The sequence below is a fragment of the Eupeodes corollae genome, chromosome 1 (genome assembly GCF_945859685.1).
Source record: "Eupeodes corollae chromosome 1, idEupCoro1.1, whole genome shotgun sequence".
Classification (NCBI taxonomy): domain Eukaryota; kingdom Metazoa; phylum Arthropoda; class Insecta; order Diptera; family Syrphidae; genus Eupeodes; species Eupeodes corollae.
This window is the reverse complement of record NC_079147.1, coordinates 131562482-131586156: the sequence shown is the minus strand read 5'-3', so window position 1 is coordinate 131586156 and position 23675 is coordinate 131562482. Positions and strand designations below refer to the sequence as shown.

The 23675-nt window shown below is 33.9% G+C and overlaps 3 protein-coding genes across 10 annotated transcripts in view; 1 reads left to right on the top strand and 2 right to left on the bottom strand.

Annotated features, from left to right (window-relative positions):
- The window catches only part of LOC129940177 (protein no-on-transient A-like), a 36269-nt gene extending 32006 nt beyond the window's left edge, over positions 1–4263 (bottom strand). For both annotated transcript variants that reach the window (XR_008780615.1, XM_056048438.1), the window contains exon 1: positions 3769–4263. Coding sequence is in view for 1 of the 2 variants with exons in the window: in XM_056048438.1 (XP_055904413.1) it covers positions 3769–4167 (399 nt within the window). In the remaining variant the exon portion in view is untranslated. The remainder of the gene's footprint in view (positions 1–3768) is intronic.
- LOC129940178 (uncharacterized) overlaps positions 1–23675 on the top strand; it is a 66509-nt gene that overhangs the window by 39142 nt on the left and 3692 nt on the right. For 2 of the 7 annotated variants that reach the window (XM_056048440.1, XM_056048441.1), the window contains exon 2: positions 22221–22249. In XM_056048440.1, coding sequence (XP_055904415.1) covers positions 22221–22249 — 29 coding nt within the window. Of the gene's footprint in view, positions 1–21717; positions 21938–21977; positions 22115–22220; positions 22250–22297; positions 22474–22691; positions 22853–22936; positions 23220–23675 lie in introns of those variants that run through there. The other 5 variants (XM_056048439.1, XM_056048442.1, XM_056048443.1 and 2 more) reach the window with 5 other exon arrangements.
- On the bottom strand, positions 9673–10930 carry LOC129940180 (B9 domain-containing protein 1). The gene is made up of 3 exons (XM_056048447.1): positions 10595–10930; positions 10303–10533; positions 9673–10243 (listed from the first exon to the last, which is right to left on the bottom strand). Exons 1-3 carry the CDS (start codon positions 10854–10856, stop codon positions 10173–10175), a joined length of 564 nt encoding a protein of 187 aa, XP_055904422.1. The 5' UTR covers positions 10857–10930; the 3' UTR covers positions 9673–10172.

Sequence of the window (23675 nt, the reverse complement as noted above, 5' to 3'; positions counted from 1 at the left end):
TTCAACCCCTCTCTCCCTTTCCTAGTACTCACACTGTGTCTACATAATAAGGGTAATATATCCCCTTGAGTGTGCGCTTATTATAAAAAAAAAAAAGCGCAAATGTGGCGGTAACAGATATTTTTGGCTGCTTTGACTCCATACAGGACTATTTGATCAAAAACCACTTTTTCTCAATCCTTAAAGATCCTAGCCGAGTATTTAATGGGGACGAAACAAATTTTTTACTGTGTCCTAAATCTAAATCCGTTCTAGCTGCAAAAGGATCAAGAAACATTTATGAAGTTGATAGAGGCCAAGCCAAATTGAATTTAACTGTAATGTTTTCATTCAACGCAATGGGATCAATGTGCCCTCCAATGATCATATATCCTTATAAGAGATTAAAGGACGATATACGTAAAACCATTCCTGATACCTGGGGCTGCGGAATAAGTGAAAATGGCTGGATGACAAAACAAACATTCTACGAATATATTTCAAAGGTGTTTTACCCCTTTTTGACTCAAGAAAAAATAAAACTACCAATAATACTCTTTGTTGATGGACATAGCACACATCTTACACTCCAAGTAAGCCAGCTATGTGTCAAACTTGGCATTATCCTGATAGCTCTTTATCCCAACTCTACACGCATTTTGCAACCTGCAGATGTTGCAGCTTTCAAACCCCTGAAAAACGCCTGGAACAATGGAGTAGCAGATTGGAGGCGGAAGAATCCCGGAGAAAATCTCACGAAGGAGAAGTTTGCTCCTCTTTTAAAAGAAGTTGTTGACAAAAGTGTTTCTCCAGCTACCATTGTTAATGGTTTTAAGGCTTGCGGACTGTATCCTTGGGACAAGAACGCCATTCATTTCTCTAAATGTTTAGGCAGATCCAAATACAGCTATTCCAAAAACCTTCAATACGCCTTGAACCAAAACGATGCATTTGAAAGTTTTTGCAATATAATTGGACGACAGAAAATAGATCAGCTCGAAAGTTTTAGTTTGGATAGCGAAAACACCGATGAATTAGCACAGATGCATGAGCTCTACAATTTTTTCAAGACCAATGAATTTAAGCGAGTTGGAGAGAGAAAAACATTTGTTAACAGTGCTACACAAACTGATCCCTTTGACTCGGACATAATCGATGAAATAGACATAAATGCGATCAACGATTTTTTGTTTGTTGGAGACGAAATCGAAAATTTAAATACGAACGATACAGATACACAAATAATATCAAACGATAATGTCCCTGTCCTAAATGTGAGCGATTTATTAGACTGGCCTGAAACACCACTACGTAAAGGTATGAAACCCCAAAAACAAAATAAAAGCTTCGTTATCACTAATGTTACATGGATCGAAGAAGAAAAAAAGAAAAAAGAAGAAAAGCAACAACTTGAAAAACAAAAAGAAGAAAAAAAAGTTCAAAGACTTGAACTGAAAAAAGCTAAGGAACTTGAAAAGATTAATAAAGTTAAAACTAAAAAAATTCAAAGGAATCCGAAAAAAAATAAAATTGCAAAAATGCTTCCTCCAAAAGCTTTTTTACAAACAATAACCTCTCCAAAAACAAAGATATCGAATGAAAAATCTCCCAAAAGACAGATCTTACTCAAAAACTCTCCCGAAAAACAGATATTGCTTGAAATCTACAACGAAGTCAGCCAGGAAAATGTTATTTCTCAAACCATACCAAAGGTTAGAAGTCATGTAAGGAACTTGTTTTTGAATCCAGAAGAAATCGGAGAAAATAAAATTTGTAGTGGACAGATGTGTTTTTGTTGTACAAATTTTATGACAAACACGATTGGCTCCGAAAATTGTGGAATAAGATGCACAAAATGTATTAGGGAGTACCATATTAAATGTTTAAAAATGCTTAAACATGATATTTTTCCAGCTTTTGTCTGTTCTTTCTGTAAATTAAAATAAATAGATTTTAAGTTTTATTTCAAAAATACATATACTAAATGAAAATTATTTGAACTTGTATTATCTTATGTGTACTTTCTACAAAATTTTCTTTTTTGTTTATTTTTTCTATTATTTGTTAAATTTAATTAAATTAAAAACATATTTTTTATTTTTATTAAAGAGTATTTAGCTACAGTAAATAAAAAAAGCTAACAAAAATAAAAATTTCTTTGATTTCAAGTGTGCCAATAATTGTAAATAATTAAGATGCCAACGATTGTGGTCGGGTGCCAATAATTGTAATTTTTGGTAAGCTTTTTTTAATTTACCATTTTTACTATCTTTATAAAAACAAAATAAAAATAAAAACATATTTTTGAAAACAGAATTTTCTAAGTTACAATTTGGTATATTTGACGTATTTTAAATTCCATAAAAACGAGATATACACGCGTTTGGATCTCAAAATTCCTTAGGGGTGCCAATAACTGTATCCGTTACGCTATCTATCAAATAAAAAAAAACGAGAGACGAAATTCGTGCTGCGGTAATGGAAAGTTGAGCCAAAAATTATGATACTTTTATGTTCAAAAGTAAAACGTATAGTTCCACTCATCCACTGGTTTATGTTCCAATTTCATACAATTCCAATGACAGATTTCTGTCAGTAAAACTTTTTCGGTGGATTTCAATCAGAAAATTTTTCTTAATGACAGACATTTTTAATGATAACTGTGAAATAAATTTCAATATTTTTTTTTCAATGGTAAAAACAAATGATAGCTATAACTGGCGCCTAATGGTCATATGATAACCGATTTTATTCCTGTTATGAACGAAAATTACGTCGCGTGGTAGTCATAGTCATTAAATGATGTAGTGTTTCACACATATTGTCAACGTTTAAAAAAAAAGAAATACATATTATGAAAAACAAAATATTTAGGTTTATTGACGTTTATTTGGATAAACCTGTATAAAACATTGCTCTTGTACCTATGTTAATTTGTTAAGAGATCCATACCATTAAATCATTAAATTGGATAGTATGCTGCGCACAAGTAGCTAAGCATGTTCGGAGGAGGGGTATGCTACCCTACTTGACACACTATATGATTTGAGTTAGCTGCTAAATCTCTTTTGAAGACCACAAGATACATATAGGTCTGTTTATCAAATAACAAAACCCGTATACAAATTCGAGGTTCTTTGTAAAGGAAAACAGATTGGAAAACCCTATATACGCCTACGACTATAGAATTAATAAGTACTAAGGGAAAAGGAAGTTCAATTTGTGAGACCGCGAACCTTAAGATTATTCGGTCCTGTTCTATAAAGATCAATACCTAAATGTAAAAAATATGAGTACTTAGATAATGGAAAGTCGTCCCTCTAATTGAATATTGAAAATCTATAGGAAGCTCACGATTTTCCATCTGACTTTTTCTTTTTTTGCAAAAACATATAGATTTATAAACCTTTAATCAATATGACTATTTATATCTTCACACTTCATTCCAGGGTTTAATCAACATGGCCGACAAATTTTCATGATAAAAATGGCGTTGGTGAATCTTTAACGATGGCAATATAATGTTGGAATATTTTCAACAAAACAAGAACAAAAATACTATATATGTATATTAGTGATAAACAAATTTTGATTTTGCTACATAATTGGAGGTGTTATTATAAAACTTCCTTTTCCACTGTTGCTCATTAGAAAATAAGCATATATATTGCAAAATGATGTTTAGTGGTAATATATGGAACATGGCAAAATAGTATCCATTTTTTTTTTCAAGCGAAAAAGAATGGCCACCATTTTGTATGCGCCTCAACACTATAATTTTGTACTCACCTCATTTCTTCCTCCGAAGTTACGGCGACGATCACGGCTTCTGCGGCCTCCACCGAAGTTTCCACCGCCTCTTGATGCATTTCCTTGATTACCGCCACCACCTCCACCATTATTGCCACCGCCTCCTCCACCAACATTTTGATTTACACCTTGGTTATTAAAATTTCCCCCTTGAAAGTTTCCTCCTTGTTGGTTATTACCAAAACGTGGTTTCTTTTCGACTGGGGGAGCATCTACATCAATTATTTGCACCTTTTCTTGTTCCTGCTTTGCTGGCTGCTGCTGAGCTTGCTGCTGTTGTTGATGGGGCTGCTGTTGCTGCTTTAGATTTTTCTGATTTCCTCCTTTATTACGCTGTGGTAACGGATTCCCATTCATTGCCTCAGTTTTGGCCTCCATATTTTTTTTCTAATTCTCAAAACGGGTAATCACTGCACTATAAAATTAAATCCAACTTCACTCCTTCGCTGGCCAACGAACAATGAAAGAATGAACGAAATCGAAAAAGCTTCGTTCACTAATTTACCGAAGGAAATGACGATATACTGAGCCAACGTAGAGTGCGCTGAAAGCGCCAAAGAGATAAGAAGAACCAATACATGCCACATTGATTAGAAAAGCGCTGGTGCTATTTAGGATTGATTTATGGTTGAAGCCAAAGGGCGCATTCACAAAGGTAGTGGCTACGTAGTCAAAATTTAACTAGCTTTGTGAGTGCAAAATTGCACTACAAAACTAGTCAATCCGGAACTGTCATATTAATGACAAATACAAATATATAAAATAAGAAACAGTTGTATTCTCAGAACTTTAAATAGTTTTTTTTTCTTTTTAAATTCAATAAAACCAAATAAAAGATAAAATATGATTGATTTATATTTGTATTTAAATTCCGAAAGATTCATTTCAATTTGAATTCTTGTGTCCTTACCGAGCAGCTGATTGTGAGACGTCAAAACCAGTGTGCACTAACTTTGTAGCCGACATTTTTACACTACGTCCGAGGGGAAATTTCAACTTCTTTTGTAGTTAGATTTAACCAATCAGAATCCCCTGACTACGTAGCCACTAGCTTTGTGAATGCGACCAAAGACACTCCATTTAAATATCCCATAACTAGCTGTCATTTTATTTGCAAACAAGCTGAAACTTCAATTGATATACAACCCCCTTAAAATGGGCCTGTAGTTGCATATATCCAACTTGTTACCTTTCTTGAAAATTGTTGTTAGAAATGACTTCTTCCATATGCTTGGAAATTTGCCTGTTTTTAGAGAAAGTTTGAATAAGAACGTAAGGAGTTCAACTAAAGCATTAACTTTTTAGTACTATCGGGGGAATACCATCGGGACCGGCTGAGCAGTCATCATTCAACGCGGATAAAAGATTAAGGACCGTACTCTGTAGCACAGGTACGTGACTACAGCTAGTTTGCGAAAAGGACTGAAGACTATGAAAACATACTTCATCAACTTCTTCAGCGCTATTAACAAAAGACTCCCGGAAATTTGTTGCGAAAGCGTTACAGATATATCAACAGTTTTATCTAACGAAAGGTAATTGTAAGTGAAGTTCACTGGAAAGCCATCTGATTTTTTCTTTGAGTTTACAAAATTCCAAAATTTTGTAGGATTCTCTTTTAAAGAGGTGTCCATATTAGTTACATAACAAGCATATAAAAAACTATAAAGAGACTTAAATTGGTTTAAGAGTTCAACATAAGAAGAGAAGTTGATTGGAGACAGAGTTTTGAGATTCGTTTTCCATGCCTTATTTATTTTGCTACGCAGTAAAGCAATTATTTCGTGTAGCAAGGATGGCTAAAGTTTGTATTTCTTGATTAGGAGTTTACCCCTATCTCAAAGCTTTCCACAAATAAAAGAAACAAAGAGGAAACAAAAGTAACACTGACTATTGTTAATGTGATAAAACACTTCTTTTCTAGGTTCGATTCTGCTACTTTTAGTGTTTACTTTTCAGCCGTATTATTTGTCATAGCTTAAGTAACTTAAATGGAAACTTGGAACCTTTTGCATTAGGATGGTAAATCTGATCACGCTTTTCAACGACGCCGCTTAAAATATTAGCATTACAAATGTTTCGTCCAAGTTGTCTGATACAATTCGTATTGCAGCTTATGTGAGGGTACACCGAAAAGCTCAAGTTAGTTAAGAAACTCTACTGGGTATGAAGTACTCTGAGTCCATGATAGTGTCTGTTGACAAAGATTACCTCATATCTCCTGCGATGTGTTGTAAATCAGTATAAACACTAACAATAAGTTCAGAATTACTCTACTAAATTACAAAAATCTTCTGTTGGTTTCACATAGCCATCGCTATCGGGTTTGAAAAGTTCATATCCTATTATTAATTGTTTTTTAGCATAGCTTCGTGCTATAATGTCATTAACAGAAACGCCTAATGATAAGCAAAGATCAAGGTACAAAAGTAGGCAGCACCTAATGATATGCTACTCGTTTTCTAACAAAAGAATATACTGAAGATCTACCGGCCGATATGCTCGAATGATCTGTGAATGAAATATTTTACCGCCGTAAGGCACTATTCACATGAGCACGACCAACGAATGAACGAAAAGTCGTCGATTTTGACATTCCTTTCACATGAGAGTTTTTAATTCGTCGCGAATGAAGTTTGAAAAGGAGCCACAGCCAAACAACATTCAACACCGAAGTCCGAAACCAAAACAAGAATGATTTGAGACAATCATTATTTGGTAAAGTACTTAAGGCCTGGTCAAGCAAACCGAGTCTGGCGGGATGGGAAACAATTTTGCTGTTAGTTTTCCGATTTTCTATAGAATTAAACATTATTGTTAATATTTATTAACGTTCCGTCCCTTCTACTTGGAACGTGCAACTTGTCGGGTTGTAGAAGCTGAGTATTCGGATACCTGGCGACCTCCGGATTAACTAGCCTTATCTGTACAATACAAATCTTTGAACTGGTGGACGTCTCTTTTTTCGCAACTCGTGGGAACAAGAACGAATAACAAAAAAGAACAAAATGACGAGACCGGTATCTCGTCAAGACCGGGCGGCAGGTTGGCGCCAAAGCCCGTTGCCGTATCTCCTACGGCCAACACAGAGAAGAGAGTAGTGTCAATTCATGGACTCTCTTTTGCTGTTGGCAGCACGAGAGTAGGAAGGTAGCGATACCTAATTCCAGTATTGAAAGGGTTGTGAAGAATCGCCCTACCTTTCCAGAAATGGGAAAAATAAACTCTTAAAAAACATGTATATACAAATGCGAAGGCGGCAAGCTGCGAGAATATTGAAGGCTTCTGGTGAATCCTTTGAGGCTGGAAGGGTACCTCAGCAAACCGCTCTCCATACCGACACCAAAACGGCCTCGTGTGCACGACAGCAGAACTCCCCTCAATCCCATAAAAAGACAAACCAGTTTCACTGACGTTAGAAATGGCAAAGTCTTGGTTGCGGTCATTGACCGGAGATGATGGCACAATAACCGCTGATCGTTGGCAGCTGGTCAAGGTAAATCTGTCGGGTGGGTTTTTAAGCATTTTCAGAGAGCTTCCAGGACCACTTCTCTCCATAAGCGATAGGGGTTGACATTAGGGTCATGACAAACTCATGGTTTGTGGCGATCAGAGGTCTTGTGACTGGTACGAGCTTGCTGTCAGCCGGTTAGGTGAAGTTTGGCTAGGTGCGAAACTATAGGTTGTCGCTAAGGAAGACATTATTAGAAGACGTATAGCCCGCATTTGGAGACGTAGAGCCCGCATTTGGATTTCAATTGAACCTCCTGGTATCGAGGACATTCTCGAAATGATCAAGGCTTACAAGCCATCTCCAAGCCAGAGGAAGTGAAGGGGGTTTATAGGAGTGCCATTGTGGTACTCAATAAAGAATCATTGGCTCCTCTAGCCCTGACCAATGACTCTAAAAATTATGGTTTCGAATCCATAAAAATTCGAGTATACAAAAATGATGAGGCTATCGCAGATAGCGAGCCTCCAACAACAATCGAAGGTGAACTCGCGGTTGGTAGGCCTGGGACGTCGACTTCTCTCCCACCAGAGGGTGACGGTGCACCCATGGCCTCTCCAATCACGACTAAACCTTAGCAAAACAAATAGCTGCCAGCTCTGCTATTCACTTCAAAGCTTCGTCACAGTGAATTAATAACAACATTGGCCACTCCGTAATTCTTAGGTATTTAGAACTTATTCCAAAGCACACGCACTACACTGCAATTCGACAGAATTGCCGTTAAACTGGCCTAAGTGTGTCCGATTCAATCATGGACAGCCACTTTAACCTAACCCAACCTTACGTTTCGTCCCGGTATTCTAACTTGGCACATCAACGACAATATACAAATTTTGTATAGACTTAAGGTCCCAAAGCTATTTCGAATTTAATTTCAACAATCCAATAATTAGTGCAGTGTTTTTTCTTTCTATTCGTCATCATTAGACAAATCAGCCTGGCCAGAGCAAACAGTTTTCCAGCTTTTAGGATTAAAAACTTGAATCTTTGTGTTTGTATTTTAGAGGTATGTGACATCTTTATCAAACACTCTTGTAATCTTTGTCAATATAAAGGCTATGGCTTCAGAAAATGCAATTCTAAGTGTCATACGACAAATTTAATGTAAGGAAATTGCAATAAATTTGTTCACAATGATAAGTGCATCTAAATACCAAGACGCTTTAACAAACTCCTTATATTAACGAATGTTTTAAGAAAAAGGTTTAATTTAAACGTCTGTTAGAAGCAATTTCTTCTCTGTTTGGCCACTTCACATATTCATGACCGATAGATGTGTCACAATACTCCAAGCGGTGAAACTTGAAATGCCAAATAAATTCGCAATTTCACGAAAAGTATCTGTGTTCGCCATGTACCACAGAAATGTATGTATTTCTTTTCAGCAGCCCTCTTTTTGGTGGGGTAAGAAAATTTTGTGTATCAACATGTGGAGAATTGACCTACGAAACCGAAAATGGTTTTTAAAATCAAAAACAATTTCAAAACAGTTTTGAAGCTTTGAAGCTAGTTTGAATGATACATAACGAATTTAAATGTGAACTCATGTGGGGTGCTGCAATAATACTAAATTGTTTACCCCAATTGATCAAATAAGTTATTTTTATTTCAAATTAAAATAGAAAAAGAATTAAAACATATTCATATAAATTAATAAAAATACATATAATTTAAAGGTGATACTCAGTTTCATACATCATAGTTATTTCAACAATAATTATCAATACAATTTAATTCAATTTTGAAAAGCCAGTCTTTTACTTTCTTCAAAAATAAGATTAAATTAAATATGTTGGGATTTTCTGATAGATGTAGGTAAGTTATTAAATGACTTGGGTGCTGTGATAGTATAAAAGTTAGGGAAATGCGTTTTATGAGCAGTGGGTATACATATTGACAAATCCTTTAATAAGGGCCCAATTACAGATAATCGATTTTTGTTGCAAAAGAAAAAGTTGGTACCTATAGCCCAAAAACTTAACGATTTCTGATGAAGTGTTTTCTAAAATATAAAAACCAATACAGTTTTAATAAATAAATTGAATTATTTATTTATAAAAGTAAATAACAAAAAAACATAAAAAAATAATACAAAGTTTCCTGAAATAAATTTACAAAAAAATATGTTTATCAGATAACAATTTAAAAAATTATAAAACTTGAAGGTCTCCATAGCAAAAAACAAAATAATAATAATTAATCTCTACGTAAAAATTGTAAATAAGTCATGTATTCAAAGGTACCACAGAATTAAAATCTTTTTGAGTTCTAAACATATGTAGTTCGTATTCTTTGAGCTCATTGTACTCTCACTAGAAATGTTTGTTTTTGCTGGAAAGATTTGTCTACAACTTGCTATTTAAGCACCTCAAGACCTCAACGTGTTCTCGTTTTGTGTCCTTTATACCTATCTATCAAGATGTCGACGACTTTTTTGCGAAAATCTTCCTGTCCATCATTCCTTTGGTTAAAGATGATTGCTAATTTATTATTTGCTCGGCAAGAGCAACAGGAACATATGCAGTGGCAGAATCATCAGTCTCTGAGCTCATATGAGCTTTACCGAGATTTTTCTCGCTCATAGACGGTGATTGTTAAGTAAAATGAAACATAAATTATGGATTGAGATAAAGTTTGATAAATTAAGAGGACTCATCACTATTATTATGACAGATTGTTTCTTCCTGGCGAAACTTCAACATATCTGGATAATGTTCAAAAAACAAAACAGAATACAAGAAAAACACGTACGTCCGACGCCTTTGAATGAAAGAGTTTTGTTTGTATAAAATATTCTTATTTCTTATTATAAATATATAGATTTATGACTAGAAGGCATTAGTAGTTTTTCGTTTGGTTCGAAATTAAATTAATTTTTCTCTCGGCAAAGTGTTTGTAGTGACAACTTTAATTCTCCACTCTTTTCCATAGAAAGGAAATCTAAATAACCAAAAGCTAAATTTAAGAAGTTAAGCCAGCAAAAAATAAAAATACAACACCTTTATTCTTGTAACTTTCAAGCAGTACTTTAGGGTTTTTCAGTTCTGCATTTTTCGACGTTATCCAGGTAGAGAGTTCTCCCATAATTGTTGTGTCTTTGGGAATCCGGATTGGCTGCGATGTATTCACAGCACCTGATCCGATTATTGGAAGATGAACCCAACAGTATCCGAGTGTAGTCTCAACTGACCATACATTCTTCGCGTAAATGCAGATTAGAATTTGTGGCCCTGAAATAATGTCACAAAACCAAATAATAAAACACCTAAAACTTATTTTAAACTATCTTACACCCGAAAGGATTGCAACTTCTATAGACGCACTCGAATGGTAGGTTAAAAACTATTTTATCGCTGATATGTTTGGGCATACTGCCTTGGGAGATACCTTTGTTTACTCCAGAAATAAACTCCCAATTTCTACCAGCAACTATTTCAAACCGGCAAAGTACTTGACTTCCCTCTGGTCCCAGTGGAAAAATTGCTGATTCTATAGTTCCAGTGCAAAAAATAATAAGAGAATTAGTTTCGGCCACAGTTGATGTTTTTGTCATTTTTAAGTAGGTGTTCTTTGAAATATTTTTTCTTTTATGATTGTTTTGTTGTGGCTAGTTACGTTTTGTAAACAATACAATCAATAAAATAAGAGATTAAATAGTATCACAAAGACATTCCATGTGAAGACTTGAAACCTAGCTGTCATTTTGGTATGCTCGCACCCTTGAACGTAATCTCACACGCACACATCTTACGCTTGGATCAATTTACCACACACGTTGAAAGCGGCGATCAATTTTCACGAATTTGTTAGAAATTTAATCATGACTGTTCAAAAATTAAGAAAATAGGATGAACGTAATTTAACGGTACGTGACTGTTTACCTCCGCCGGTTTACCTCTGCCAGTTTGAACCGCCGGCTTACCTCTGCCAGTTTACTTCCGCCGTGCACAAAAATGCACACAAATCGGAGAGAAAGAAAAATTTACTAAAGCAAGAAACAGAATATAATAGCAACAGCGACAGCAATAATAGAAGCCCCTACTATTAATTTTTTGCAATACTTGACAATCATTATCTCGTAAATTTTGTTAAATTGAACAAATATGGATCAATATAAAAGATGATACCTTGTTAATACAGCTTATTTGTTTTTATTATATGCTAAAAGTTTTTAACTTATTTTATTAGTTTTGGGCCATACACAAATTTGTTCACTCAAACAACTGTATTTAAAATTTAAGCTAAGGATTTGGCTTCTTGCTTTTCAAAACTTAAGAATACATTGTAATATTCGTATAGGTTTGCTGGTAATAAAAATGCACACAGAAGTTTCAAATTTGCTGCGATTCTCTTTGTCAAGTTCAGATACGATATTATAAATATTTTCCTGGAAATTTGACATCTCTACCAAACTCGTCAAACGTACGCAAAGTTAGTAATACAATGACAAAAAAAATTTAATCATGTTCAATGCTCTACAAAAAAAATTAAAAATTTTGACAGAAATCTGGGACCAAATTCTGTAATAAACAAAACAAATGCGATCGTTCGCGTTTCAAAAATGATGTTTGTGCATTGGGCGCATTCACAAAGCTGGAACTGTCATATTAATGAAAGATACAAATATATAAAATAAGAAACATTTGTATTTTCAGAACTTTAAATAGTTTTTTTTTTCTTTTAAAAATACAATAAAACCAAATAGAAGACAAAATATGATTGATTTATATTTGTGTTCTGAATTCTCGTGCCCTTGCCAGCAGATGATTTTGAAACGTAAAATCCACCACTGCACTAACTATTTAGCCGAAATTTTTACACTACGTCGGAGAGAAAATTTCAACTCATTTTATAGTTAGATTTAGCCAATCCGAATCCCTTGACTCCGTAGCCACTAGCTTTGTGAATGCGACCACTCTATATCGTATATCGTTTTTGTTTCTTTGTTCGTTTATGCTCCTGGGAAAACATTTCATAAAAAAATGTTTACTTTTTATATAACGGTCAACGGACGTCCAACACAACAACTGCCCAACAATACCATTGCTCAGGGTTACCTTAAGGAACACTTTAGTGTTGTAGAAGCTTTCATTTATATTGTATAATAAAAATAGAACTAATCTTGAGTGGCATTCTGTATCGCACACACGAACGAACGTTTTTGCGTGTGCGAAAGATTTGCTTCATGTAACTTAAAAAACGAAAGTTTTCGTTCGCACATGCGTACAAAATAAACGACAGCATTTTCTTTGACGTTTTTCTTCTTAATGATTAATTTGTACCATTTTATTAAAAACAAAGGTTTTTATAAAAACAGATATATGAAATATGATACGTGAATATTTTACATGTTTAAGTGATACAGAAGAGTAAAATGAGTAGTCTTTGAACTTTCGAAAAGTAAGATTTTAGAGATTTTTCGGATTCATTTACATAGTTTTTATTTACAAGGTACAGGTACAAATGTACATACATTTATCAGAAAACAATAATAAAAATCTCATCATAACATTAACAAAATAAAATGTAATATTTTATTAAAGGTCGCAATGGTATTGGATCACAAAAACGAACTAAGACTTAAACTGGTTGTTTTGTATCTTTTTCGGTGAGTAAGGCTGCCTGAAGCTCGCTTGAAGTCCTTTACAGAAAATAAAATAAAATTATTGTAAATTTATAGAAACACTTACCTTACAAGACAAATAAGCAAATTTCACCGAAATTAAAGTTGAAATGCTTAAAAGATAACCTACGTGCTTTTTTTCTTAGTTTTTCTTCATTTTATACCTTAAATCACTTAATGTCTTACTTATTTCTATCGATTTGCTTAAGTTTTACATATCGATACAATTTTAAGTAGTATTCACATGAGCGCGACCAACGCCCGACGAATGAATTACAAAATGTGAGTTTATATACGTTTGAAGACATATTTCCCCACAAACTCTTAACAAAACGATAGCAATATAGTTTCTATTTGATTTATGATGCATACTTTTACTTTTCAATATCATATGTCAGTAAATTTATTAAAACATATTTATTCATCGCGAACAAAATTGTAGTTGATACGAAATGTCAAACTTTATTCGCGTTCCACATTATCCACACTCGCAACGAATGTTTTGGTTTCGGTGGTGAATTGTGTTTGGCTGTGGCTCCTTTTCAAACTTCATTCGCGACGAATTAAAAACTCTCATGTGAAAGAAATGTCAAAATCGACGAATTTTCGTTGGTCTTGCTCATGTGAATAGTGCCTTACATCCCATATTTCGAGATATTATTTAATAGCTGTCTACATCCTAGAAGTACGCAATCACATTTTATTGAATTTGATGCAGAATCGAACAAATAAACAAAAACGAAAAAAATGCCAAATATCGTTTCCGCACAATTTCTTTCGTCTTTGAAAATTGATTGATCTCATTCGTTTCGTTTATTACAGAATCTGTTTATCAAACATTTGTTTCGTATATATTAGGCATCATTAATAGGGTTAGCAGAAAATTTAAAGTGAAGATTCACAAATTATATACCAAGTTTCTCTGGTAAACGGCCACTGGCCAAACCATATTTAACTTCTGAATATAGTATGATAATTGTTATTTTTAAAACCATTTTTCAAATAAAGTTTTTCTAACAAACTTTTTATACCTAGTTTCTTCTGTACATTTTTTTTTAAATTTGTATTTACCTACATAAAATAGACTATAAAACTGAAAAAAAAAAAATTAAAAAATATACCTGTACACAGTCACAAAAGTTAGTATACACCCTAACTAGTGGTATATCAAACCAAAAAATACGATTGATTTAAAATTAATTACGTTCCATTGTAGTACCCGTGGCATGATGGTTGTTAGTGCGTTGGACTGTCATAGCAAAGGTCTTGGGTTCGATCCCTGCCTATGCTATCTAAAGTCTTTTCACGGGTACTGCTTCTTGCGAGGAATTGACAAATTCTCCGAGAGTAACTCTTGTCATGAAAAAGTGCTTTTTCAAATTAGCCGTTCAGAATCGGCATATAAACCGTAGGTCCCCTCCATTCCTGACAACATTACTCGCACACAGGAATGGTTGAGAGTTGTAAGTCACTAGGCCCTGGTTCTTCAAGGACTGTTGCGCCACCCAATTTATTTATGTTTTACGTTCCATTGCACCTGACAAGTCATCCTTGTCATTCATGCTATTGCTTGGTAGTAAAATCACGGCACAATTTCTTTTTCTTTCTTTGTTATCTGATTACTTTCAACCAAGTGCACCAAAATCACGTTACAAAAGTAAGTACACAAAAAGTTTTTGTTCAGCGATTTAGCACGGATTTTAAGTTTTTTCTCGCTGAGTGCGTGTTCTTGAATACACTTTTATGTTTAACTAAATAGGTAAGTAAACAAAATCTTAAGTTAAGTCATTAAAACGAGAATTATCGTCTCTATAAACTAGAAATGGCACCACTTGGGAAAGAGCTCTTGATGGACTTAAAACACTTACAGTCTTATTTAATAGAATTCGCTAAACAGATGAATAGTTATACAGTGAATAAGGATTTATGTAGGCTCTATGTAACGTTGCAAAAATTCCTATTTATAAAAAAATCTGCTATAAATTTTAGTTATACAATGCTTATATCAAAAAAAGTGCCAAAAGTACTATAAAATCTGCTAGTTGTCATAGCAACTAAAATATAACAAAATAATTCCAATTATTTGTATGATATTCTCTTTCGAAAATCTATATTTTTTTTAGATTCTTCGTTTCTTCGGCTCACGAGCTAAACTCGAGAGGCATTATTGTTTTTATTTTAATTTCAAAAAGAGAGGAGAGAAATCAAAATGACATTTACGAAATAATAATAACAATAATTTCCTTATGTAGGCTCTATTCAACCTCAAAACGCGTTTAGCTTATTATGGGACTATGCAACCTTGTATAAGTTTTATAAATAGCATTTTTGCGTTTAGAGGCATTATAGAGATAACATAACTTTATGTAGGCTCTATACAGCGTTTTTAAATAAGACTGTTAATAATTAAGCACTACACCGAAGGGAAATATTAGAGAAGTATAAAAAATATGGTACTCTTGAAAATATGGCTCGCAGTGGGCGACCACGAACTTTTATGGAGCATGAGAAACGGCTTATAATTCGCACAGTAAAAAATCCGAAAATAAGTGCACCGAAATTGCAGGCTCACATTGAGGAGCAGGTAGGTCAGTCACGCAATCCCCAAACCATACGCCGTAATTTACATGAGGGCTGATTAAGCTCTAGTTCTATAAGAAAAAAAAAACATTTATCAGCAAAGTCAATTGCAAAAAGCGGATTGAATTAGCTAAAAGTCATATCCTAAGTGAAATCAATTTTTTAGATATACTATTATATCCTCGGATGAGAGTAAATTCAATATTCATGGGTCAGACGGGCGTGGAAAAGTGTGGCGAAAATTCAATACAGCGTTAGATCCTTTGCACATGACTGCAATTGTAAAACATGGTGATGGATCGGTTATGGTTTGGGGATACATGGCAGCTTCTGGAGTTGGCAATTTGGTATTCATCGAGAATACGATGGATCTTTATGGTTACCCGGACAAATTCCTCCAGAGTGCCCAGAACCTGGGCTATGAGGGGTCATACATCTTCTAACAAGATAATGACCCCAAGCATACTTCACATATTATGGGAATGGCTTCTTTATAATGTGCCCATGCAACTTAACCCTCCACCGCAGTCGCCGAATTTGAATTTGATCGGGCAATTGTGGGATCACCTTGAGTGCCAAATTCGAAAACATGACATCAATAACAAATCTGAGCTTAAAAAGGTCATTCAAGAAGTATTAGAGGAGTCATTAAAGCGAAAGGCTATCCAACAAAATACTAGTTCTCAATTTTTGTTTTGTATTTTTTTTGTTAATTTGAAGAAGTGTATGTTAACTTTTGTTATGGAAATTAGTTTTAGTTGATAATGTATATCTTTATCATTTTAAGAAAATTAGTTCTATTTTTGTTTTTTTGAATAGAAAATAAAATTCTCTAAAAAATATTTGCCTTATTTTTTACTAAAATATCTTTAGTTTATTGGTCTTACAAGTTTAATATTTTATTACTTGGTGTATACTTACTTATGTGATAGTGTGATTATTTATATCGGACATGACGCTGAAATCAACATTAAAAATGGGAGAATTAAAAAACAGGAAATTCTATAAATTTAAATTAACATTTTGAAATATTATCAAATTACAGCTAGGATTTACATTATTAATAAAAAGTCTATGTAACGTTTCTTGGAACCAGAAGTTATAAAATTGGGAAATGAATTAAGTTATTTCGATTTGGTTTTTTGACAGGAGGAAATCTTCAAAAGACACTTGGCAGTATTCGACACCAAGTAGTGTGGGACTCTTAACCACTAAAATCACCTCTTCATCAGGACCAATCTTGAAAGATCCACTTCCGATTTTTCTTTCTTAATTTTGTACAATCACTTTAGGGGAAGTTTAAACTTTTAATACTTTTCCATGTTTTTTTAGACCATATGCTCATGAGGCTTTGTTCCTCTTAATCTCCGAACATGGTTTCTTATATTCAAGGTGGACTCCATTTCAGAATTAGTATGACTTTGCAGTCTCTGGTTGTGCGATACAGCGTATTTTTTAACAACTTCTGTAACCATTTCTATTTGTAAGTCACGATGTAGATCGGTATTTCTTATGTACCAATGGAATTATTGTACAGCCCCATAATTGGATTCCATAGGTCCAAACAGGCTTTAGTATTTGATTATACAGCATTATTTTGTTTTGGATTGATAAATCAGAGTTGTTACCAAGCAACCAGTACATTTTTCTATATTTCAAGTTCTTCTCTTTTCTTTTTGATGTGCTCTTTCCACTTAAGCTTTGCATCCAAAGTCATTCCAAGGTATTTGGCAGTATTGGCGTAAGGTACAGCTTGATTATTAATGATTATTGGAATACTGTTTATCTTGTTATTTGTAAAGTTTATATGTGAAGATTTTGTTTCATTGAGCTTCATACGCCATTTTTCGGTCCAAGCTCTCACTGTGTAGTTTTACTGCTGCCTTAGATACACATTTGTCGGGTATCAAAATTTCGTTATCATCTGCAAAATTAGCCATAATAGTGTGATAACCAAGAATATCCCTTGTGTATAGTAAATACAGGGTAGGACCTAGGACACTTCCTTGTGGTACACCGGCTTCTATTTTCTTCAATTCTTAGTATTCTTGATCGTACCTTACACTAAACAATCGGTCTGAGATGTACGATTTTAATATTTCAAAGTACTGCCTGGAAAGATCCCTTTGCAGTTTGTACTAAAGTCCCTCATGCCAAACCTTGTCAAAAGCTTGAGCAACATCTAAGAAAATAGCTAATCATACTTCTTTTTCTTCTAATGCTTTTTCTATTACATCCGATATTCTATGAACTTGTCCTATCGTGGAATGTTTATTTCTAAAGTTAAACTGATTGTTTGGGATTAACCTTCTTTCTTCTATGATTTTGCTTAGTCCCTTCAGAAGCAGTTTTTCAAAACCTTTTGCCATAACTGGTATAAGCGATATTGGTCTGTAAGCCGTCACATCTGTAGGTGGTTTACCTTGCTTTGGTATGACAATTACTTCAGCAATTTTCCAATGGTGCGGGACATACTGGTGCTTAAGGCATGCATTTATTATATATTGGAGTTTTATGAAGGCTTTCAATGGCATTTCTTTCATAACCTGAGCAGTAATTAGATCGTAACCTGGTGAGTTTTTATTTGGTAGTTGATGTAAACACATACTTTCTATTTCTTTAAGTCTTACATTTGGTATTTCACTTTCATCTATCTTATCAACAAACTGTAAGTTATTTTCAGCCACGTTTGATGAGTATGGCTTAAAAACATTCGCAAGATGTTCAACGAAAAGGTTAGCTTTTTCTTTCGGGTTACGGATCCATTTCCCATCTTGAGATTTCAAGGGCGAGTTTTGTAACTGCGGCCTTTTCAGGCGCTTGGCTGCTTTCAATAGCGAAAAGTCGGTTAAAGCATCAGTCGTTAAATTCCTTAGGAACGTACTGAGTTAATCTTTTTTGAATTTGTAAATTTGTTTTTTAAGATTGTTGCTTATACGGTTAAACGTTGTTTTATCATCTGGAAATCTAGTATTTTGCCATTTTCTTCGAGCTCTTCTTTTCTCTATTATCAACTCTCTTATCTCTAAAGAATATTTTATTTCACTTTGTCTTCTATTAGAAAATATTGGAGTACTTTCTTCAGCGGCCTGTTGCACATCAGCAATAAATTGTTCCACTTCATTGTATCCATGGGAGATCTTAAATTTATAAAACTTAAAAGCCTTTCTCTAAAATCATTTCAGTTTGTTTTCTTACTTACAAGCTTTGGATTACTTTTTTCTAGTACTTCCGATTCACTTAGTGATAGAATCAGTATGATCTGATGACAGGTCATAATTACCTTCGACACTATTGTAATTTCGTTTTTTTAGCTACGAAAAAGTCAATAATGTCTGGTATTTTGTTAGTACCGGAAGGCCAGTAAGTTGGCGACCTGGAGGAATAGAATTCGCAATTGTATTTACGGCCTGCTTGGAAAAGTCTTTTGCCTTTTGTTGATATAAGTCTTGAACCCCAATGGGTGTGTTTTGCATTGAAGTCTCATCTTCTGTCGGCTATCTTAAACTCTTTCTTTTTCATACCAATATTAATAGTTGTTATTTGCATATTTTCACTAGTAAACTTGGCTACTTCATTATGTTTTAAACTTTCTTTTATAAGAATCGCCGATCCACCTCTTGCCTTGTCAGCTGGATGTGGAGCGTGGTAACATGGATAGTTTTCTATTACATTATCTAGACTTTGCCAATTGGAGAAATGAGTTTCGGACACCAGGCAAATATCGATATGTTCTAGATCTAAAAAGATTTTTAATTCCGATAAATGTTGTATAAGACCGTTTGCATTCCATGTAGCGATTTTAAGTGTTCTGTCCATCATTGTTTTTAAGAGCGACTTTATCGCTTAGCAGTTTGATATTCAAATCCTGTTCATCAATTCTTTTAAGAATAAGTTGTAGCATTTCTTTTATGGAAGTCTCTTCATTCTTCAGCACATTTTTAACAATCTGAAAATAGGCTTTCTTTTCATCGCTTTTACATTGAACAGCCTTTTTAGGCAGTTCCTTGTTAGTATTGTTTTTAGCAGTTAAATCGGTATTTACTGTGTTTCTGGGTTTGTCTCTAGCAGATGTATTTTTGCTTCTGAACTCTTGGAATTTTTTGACAACTGGGCAGCCTCTATAGCTTGCCGGGTGATTACCCTTGCAGTTCACACATTTTGCTTTCTGATCTTTGCTCATAGGACAATTTTTAGTTGCATGTTTTCCTTCGCACTTTACACAAGCAAACTTTCGGTTGCAATATTTTTGGGTATGACCAAAAGTTTGGCAACGTTTGCACTGCGAAACAACTTTAGATTTTCGGAGTGGTTCAATTTTAACAGCTATGCCCAAGATTGATCTTACTTCATAAATCTCCTCGAGACTTTGTTTGCAGTCATCGATTCTCCAGAGGAGTTTTTAATTGTCTCATTCTTAAATAGATTGACCGCATCAAGGGCTTGGAAGACTTTTTGTACAAGATCTTCTACTACTTCCTCGGGAGAGCACGAGGAATGAAGACCTCTGGCTACACCTTTTATTGACCTCGTAGCTTTGTTCTCATATGAGTGCCATTGTATTTGGTGTTTGCTCAGTTCTTCAGTGACAGATCTATACTCGTCAGCTTCTTCGACTGTGACTTTCCAGTTGTCTTTGTTGTACGATGTGTATTTGCAAGCTTTTTTAGTACATTTTTCTATTATTTTCTTAAGATCTCCAAAAATTGCAAATCCTGAGATCATAATTGGTGGTAGTGTAATTTGTTTGCTGCCTTTAGCGTGAGATATTGATTTAGCAACAGCTACCACTTTAGTTCCTGTAATCAACTCTTTGTTATTTTCGGTTTTAGAGCTTTTCTGATTTCTTGAACGAGTCTCGGGACTACGTTTACGTTTCTTTGTGGTATGCTTATTTTATTTTTCTCAGTTTCAAACAAGAGCTCTTCTTCATCAGTTTGATATTCAGGTTCAATATATTTTGGACTTAACTGAATCGTGGACTCTGAATCTTTCTTGTGAAGCAAGGAAACTTTGTTTTCGAGTTTTTTCATTTGCAGCTGAAGACTTTGAACTAGAACTTCAAGTTGTTTTCTTGCCGCTATTTCAATTTTCAATTTGCCATTCTTCAAAGTAGTTCTTTGATTTTGATTGGTCTTTCTCAGGTTTAAGAATTTTAAAATTTAATTTCATATCCCGAAAAATTAAAGGAGAATATAAAGCTAATGATGCTGATGGGGAGAGTATTTTTTAAATTAAAAATATAGAACAATTTTGGTTCAAATTTGGAAACTTAAAAAACACTTAAATGAATGTATGCATCCAAACTTATACGAATTTGTAAGATAAATATTGACTTTGCCGCACAGCACTGCATGTGCTGAGAAAATATTCTCCAAGAAAAACGTTCTAGAACTGTTTTCTTTTAAAAATTCTAGATGTTGTAACTGACACCTTTTTGACACTTTATAAAAATATTCACTGCCTTGGTTTTAAACTCAATCCGAAAGCTCGGGTAAAGACAACAAATATTGGGAAACACTAACTGTGAAGCTCAACACGAATAAAAAATAGTGAGTAATTTGTGCATAATTGTTAAACATTATCATCGCAAACTTTATTTAATTCGACCACAAACACCACACCAAACAAAAACCTGCGTTGAATTAAAATTTGACCAACAAAAGTGGTGGAGGATCATTCAAGAAATTGAAGTAACTCTTTTTGAGGTAGTTCAAAATAGCACTATGTCCTCTTGCCATCCTTTTTTTAATTATTTATAATCTTTTTTGAAGAAAACAAATTAAGACTTAACTATTTAAGAAAGGAAACGTCAAAGAATAAACTGTAGTTTATTTTGTTTCGTTTGTTCACAGAAGTTCGCCCCTGAATTTCCCCCATTAAACTCAATTTGCAGCTTGAGCTTTCGAAAAAGTTCTTGCTTCATTGTAATCAAACAACTATACCTAGTCCCAAGTAATAATCATAGATATAATAAACTCGTAAGTGTCCAGATCTTTAAATATCAATTGGGTTATCCATTTCGCGGTTTCAAAAGCATACAGCTGGAATTCACATTTCTAACTCGATGGTTATGTTAATAAACAAAATTGTCTTATTCAGGTTTTGAGAATCCTCAAGTAAATGAATAAAGGCTATTTCATCCACAAAAAGTCACTGTTTGATGCGCTCTTTGGTCCGGAGGTGTGATTGGACCTTACTTCTCTGAAAACGACGATGGAACGACTGTCACTGTCAATCCGGAGCGTGATATTTATACGACTTTTTATTGCCTGAAGAATACGACTGGATCACTTAACTGTCGCACATCGAATGAAAATTGTAAAAACCTACTTTTGAAACCGCAAAATGGATAACCCTATACAATACTGCACGCGGGCAAAAATTTTACTTACAAGCCATCCCCTCTATCAACTAGCCAACACTTCAATGTAAATGCTAGCAACCTCTGCACTCAACATTTTTCACCCAATCATTGCGTGCCACTAAACCTAACACTTTGGGTTTATCTTATGTTCTGGAAAAATACAAACATAAATCAAGTAGCAAAACAAACAAAAACATTTAATTCTATTCAAACATACTCTTACTTTTAGATGAGAATATAGGTACCCTTATCCAAACACACTCCACTCTATATTGGAGTATCTTTGCCTTTATATACTTGCATTTAAAAATTTATTTTATTTTATTTATACTTCATTCTACTTGCAGGTCTCTTGGTCTTGGCGCTCATAGTCACAGTAAGTCACTGGTTGCAAATTTATTTTTTGTGTTTTTAAGTACATTATAAGACACAGTTTACTCGCCCATAGACATAAAATTACGTAAATAAATAAAAGTAAAAACAGGTGGAAGCTGATGTTAGATTGAAAAAGAATATGTGGAACTAGCTTAAAAATTAAACTAACTTGTGCCTTGTCAATTAACATTTAAACCAATTCATAATTGATATGTGTTTATTAAGGTAAGAGATGTAAACAGAAAGTGTTGCACTGCATAACAGAATGTGTGTTTGTGTTTATGACAATTTGTGATTATTCTGCAATTAAGTTGCTAATTTTTATCCAACAACTTTTGTAAAAAATCCATTCCAACATAATGATAAATATTTAGTTTATTTATACCTATATCGGTTCAAGCGATCAGTGGGAAAGCCCTTATCCCAACCCAACTCGAGAAATTCGGTAGTGACTACAAAAAAATGCATAATCGTTCTTTAGTTAATATTGAATATTATTATCGAGTCGATGTGGGTGCTTAATTACCATATAAATAATTTTGAAAGACGAAAGAGTGATTGTCGTCTCCAAATGTTGGTTTGGGAGTGGTTAATTTTTGTATAGGTATCTAAAATTGAATTATTGTTTTTTTTTTTATTTTGAGTTTGCATTCGAATTTTTCAAAAAAAATTGGTATAAACAATTTAATTTAAATTTCGGCTTATTGGACCGACTTCTGGCTTTTTAAAAACGCTATAGTGTTTTAAAGTAAATTTTGCCGTTGTTTTGTAATATAATTTGCCATTTTAATTAATAAAGGGGTCGACTGCAGATAGACAACGTACAATAGTAAAAAATGCTTTTTTTAACCCTTTTAAAACAAATTTGTCAAATATTGGTAAACAAAATTAAATCTCTGTGATGCATCATAACCATGCGAAGATTTTAATACAAAGTGTCTAGTTTTCAATTTTAATACTTAAGTGTATAGGTAAGTATTATAGTCGTTAGAGATTGTTGATAGTGCCTTTTAACAAAATTGGCTCGAGGGCTTTGTTATCTTTAAAAATGATAATAAACATCATTTGAAACACATAACATTCCCATACTTTGTAAATATGCAATACACTGCCAACCAATAGGATGAGGCCACATTTTTTCTCTTTTTATACCTGGTGGAAGTGTTGTAGCAGCAAGATTTTACCACCTTTAAATAGGAACGTATTTCACCATTACAAATTTATAAAATTAAAGGATAATTTGGAAACTAGCGTTGGAAAACCCTAAGATCGAAAAAAAACTACTCAAAAAGGGTACAAAAAAGTGCCGCACTAATATCAGGCCATATGCTAGATTTCAGAAAAAACCGCAAACAATAATGAAATACTTACATTTTATGGTTTAAGGGGCCGGTTATAGGGATGTATCATTAAAATCCATCTGTAAA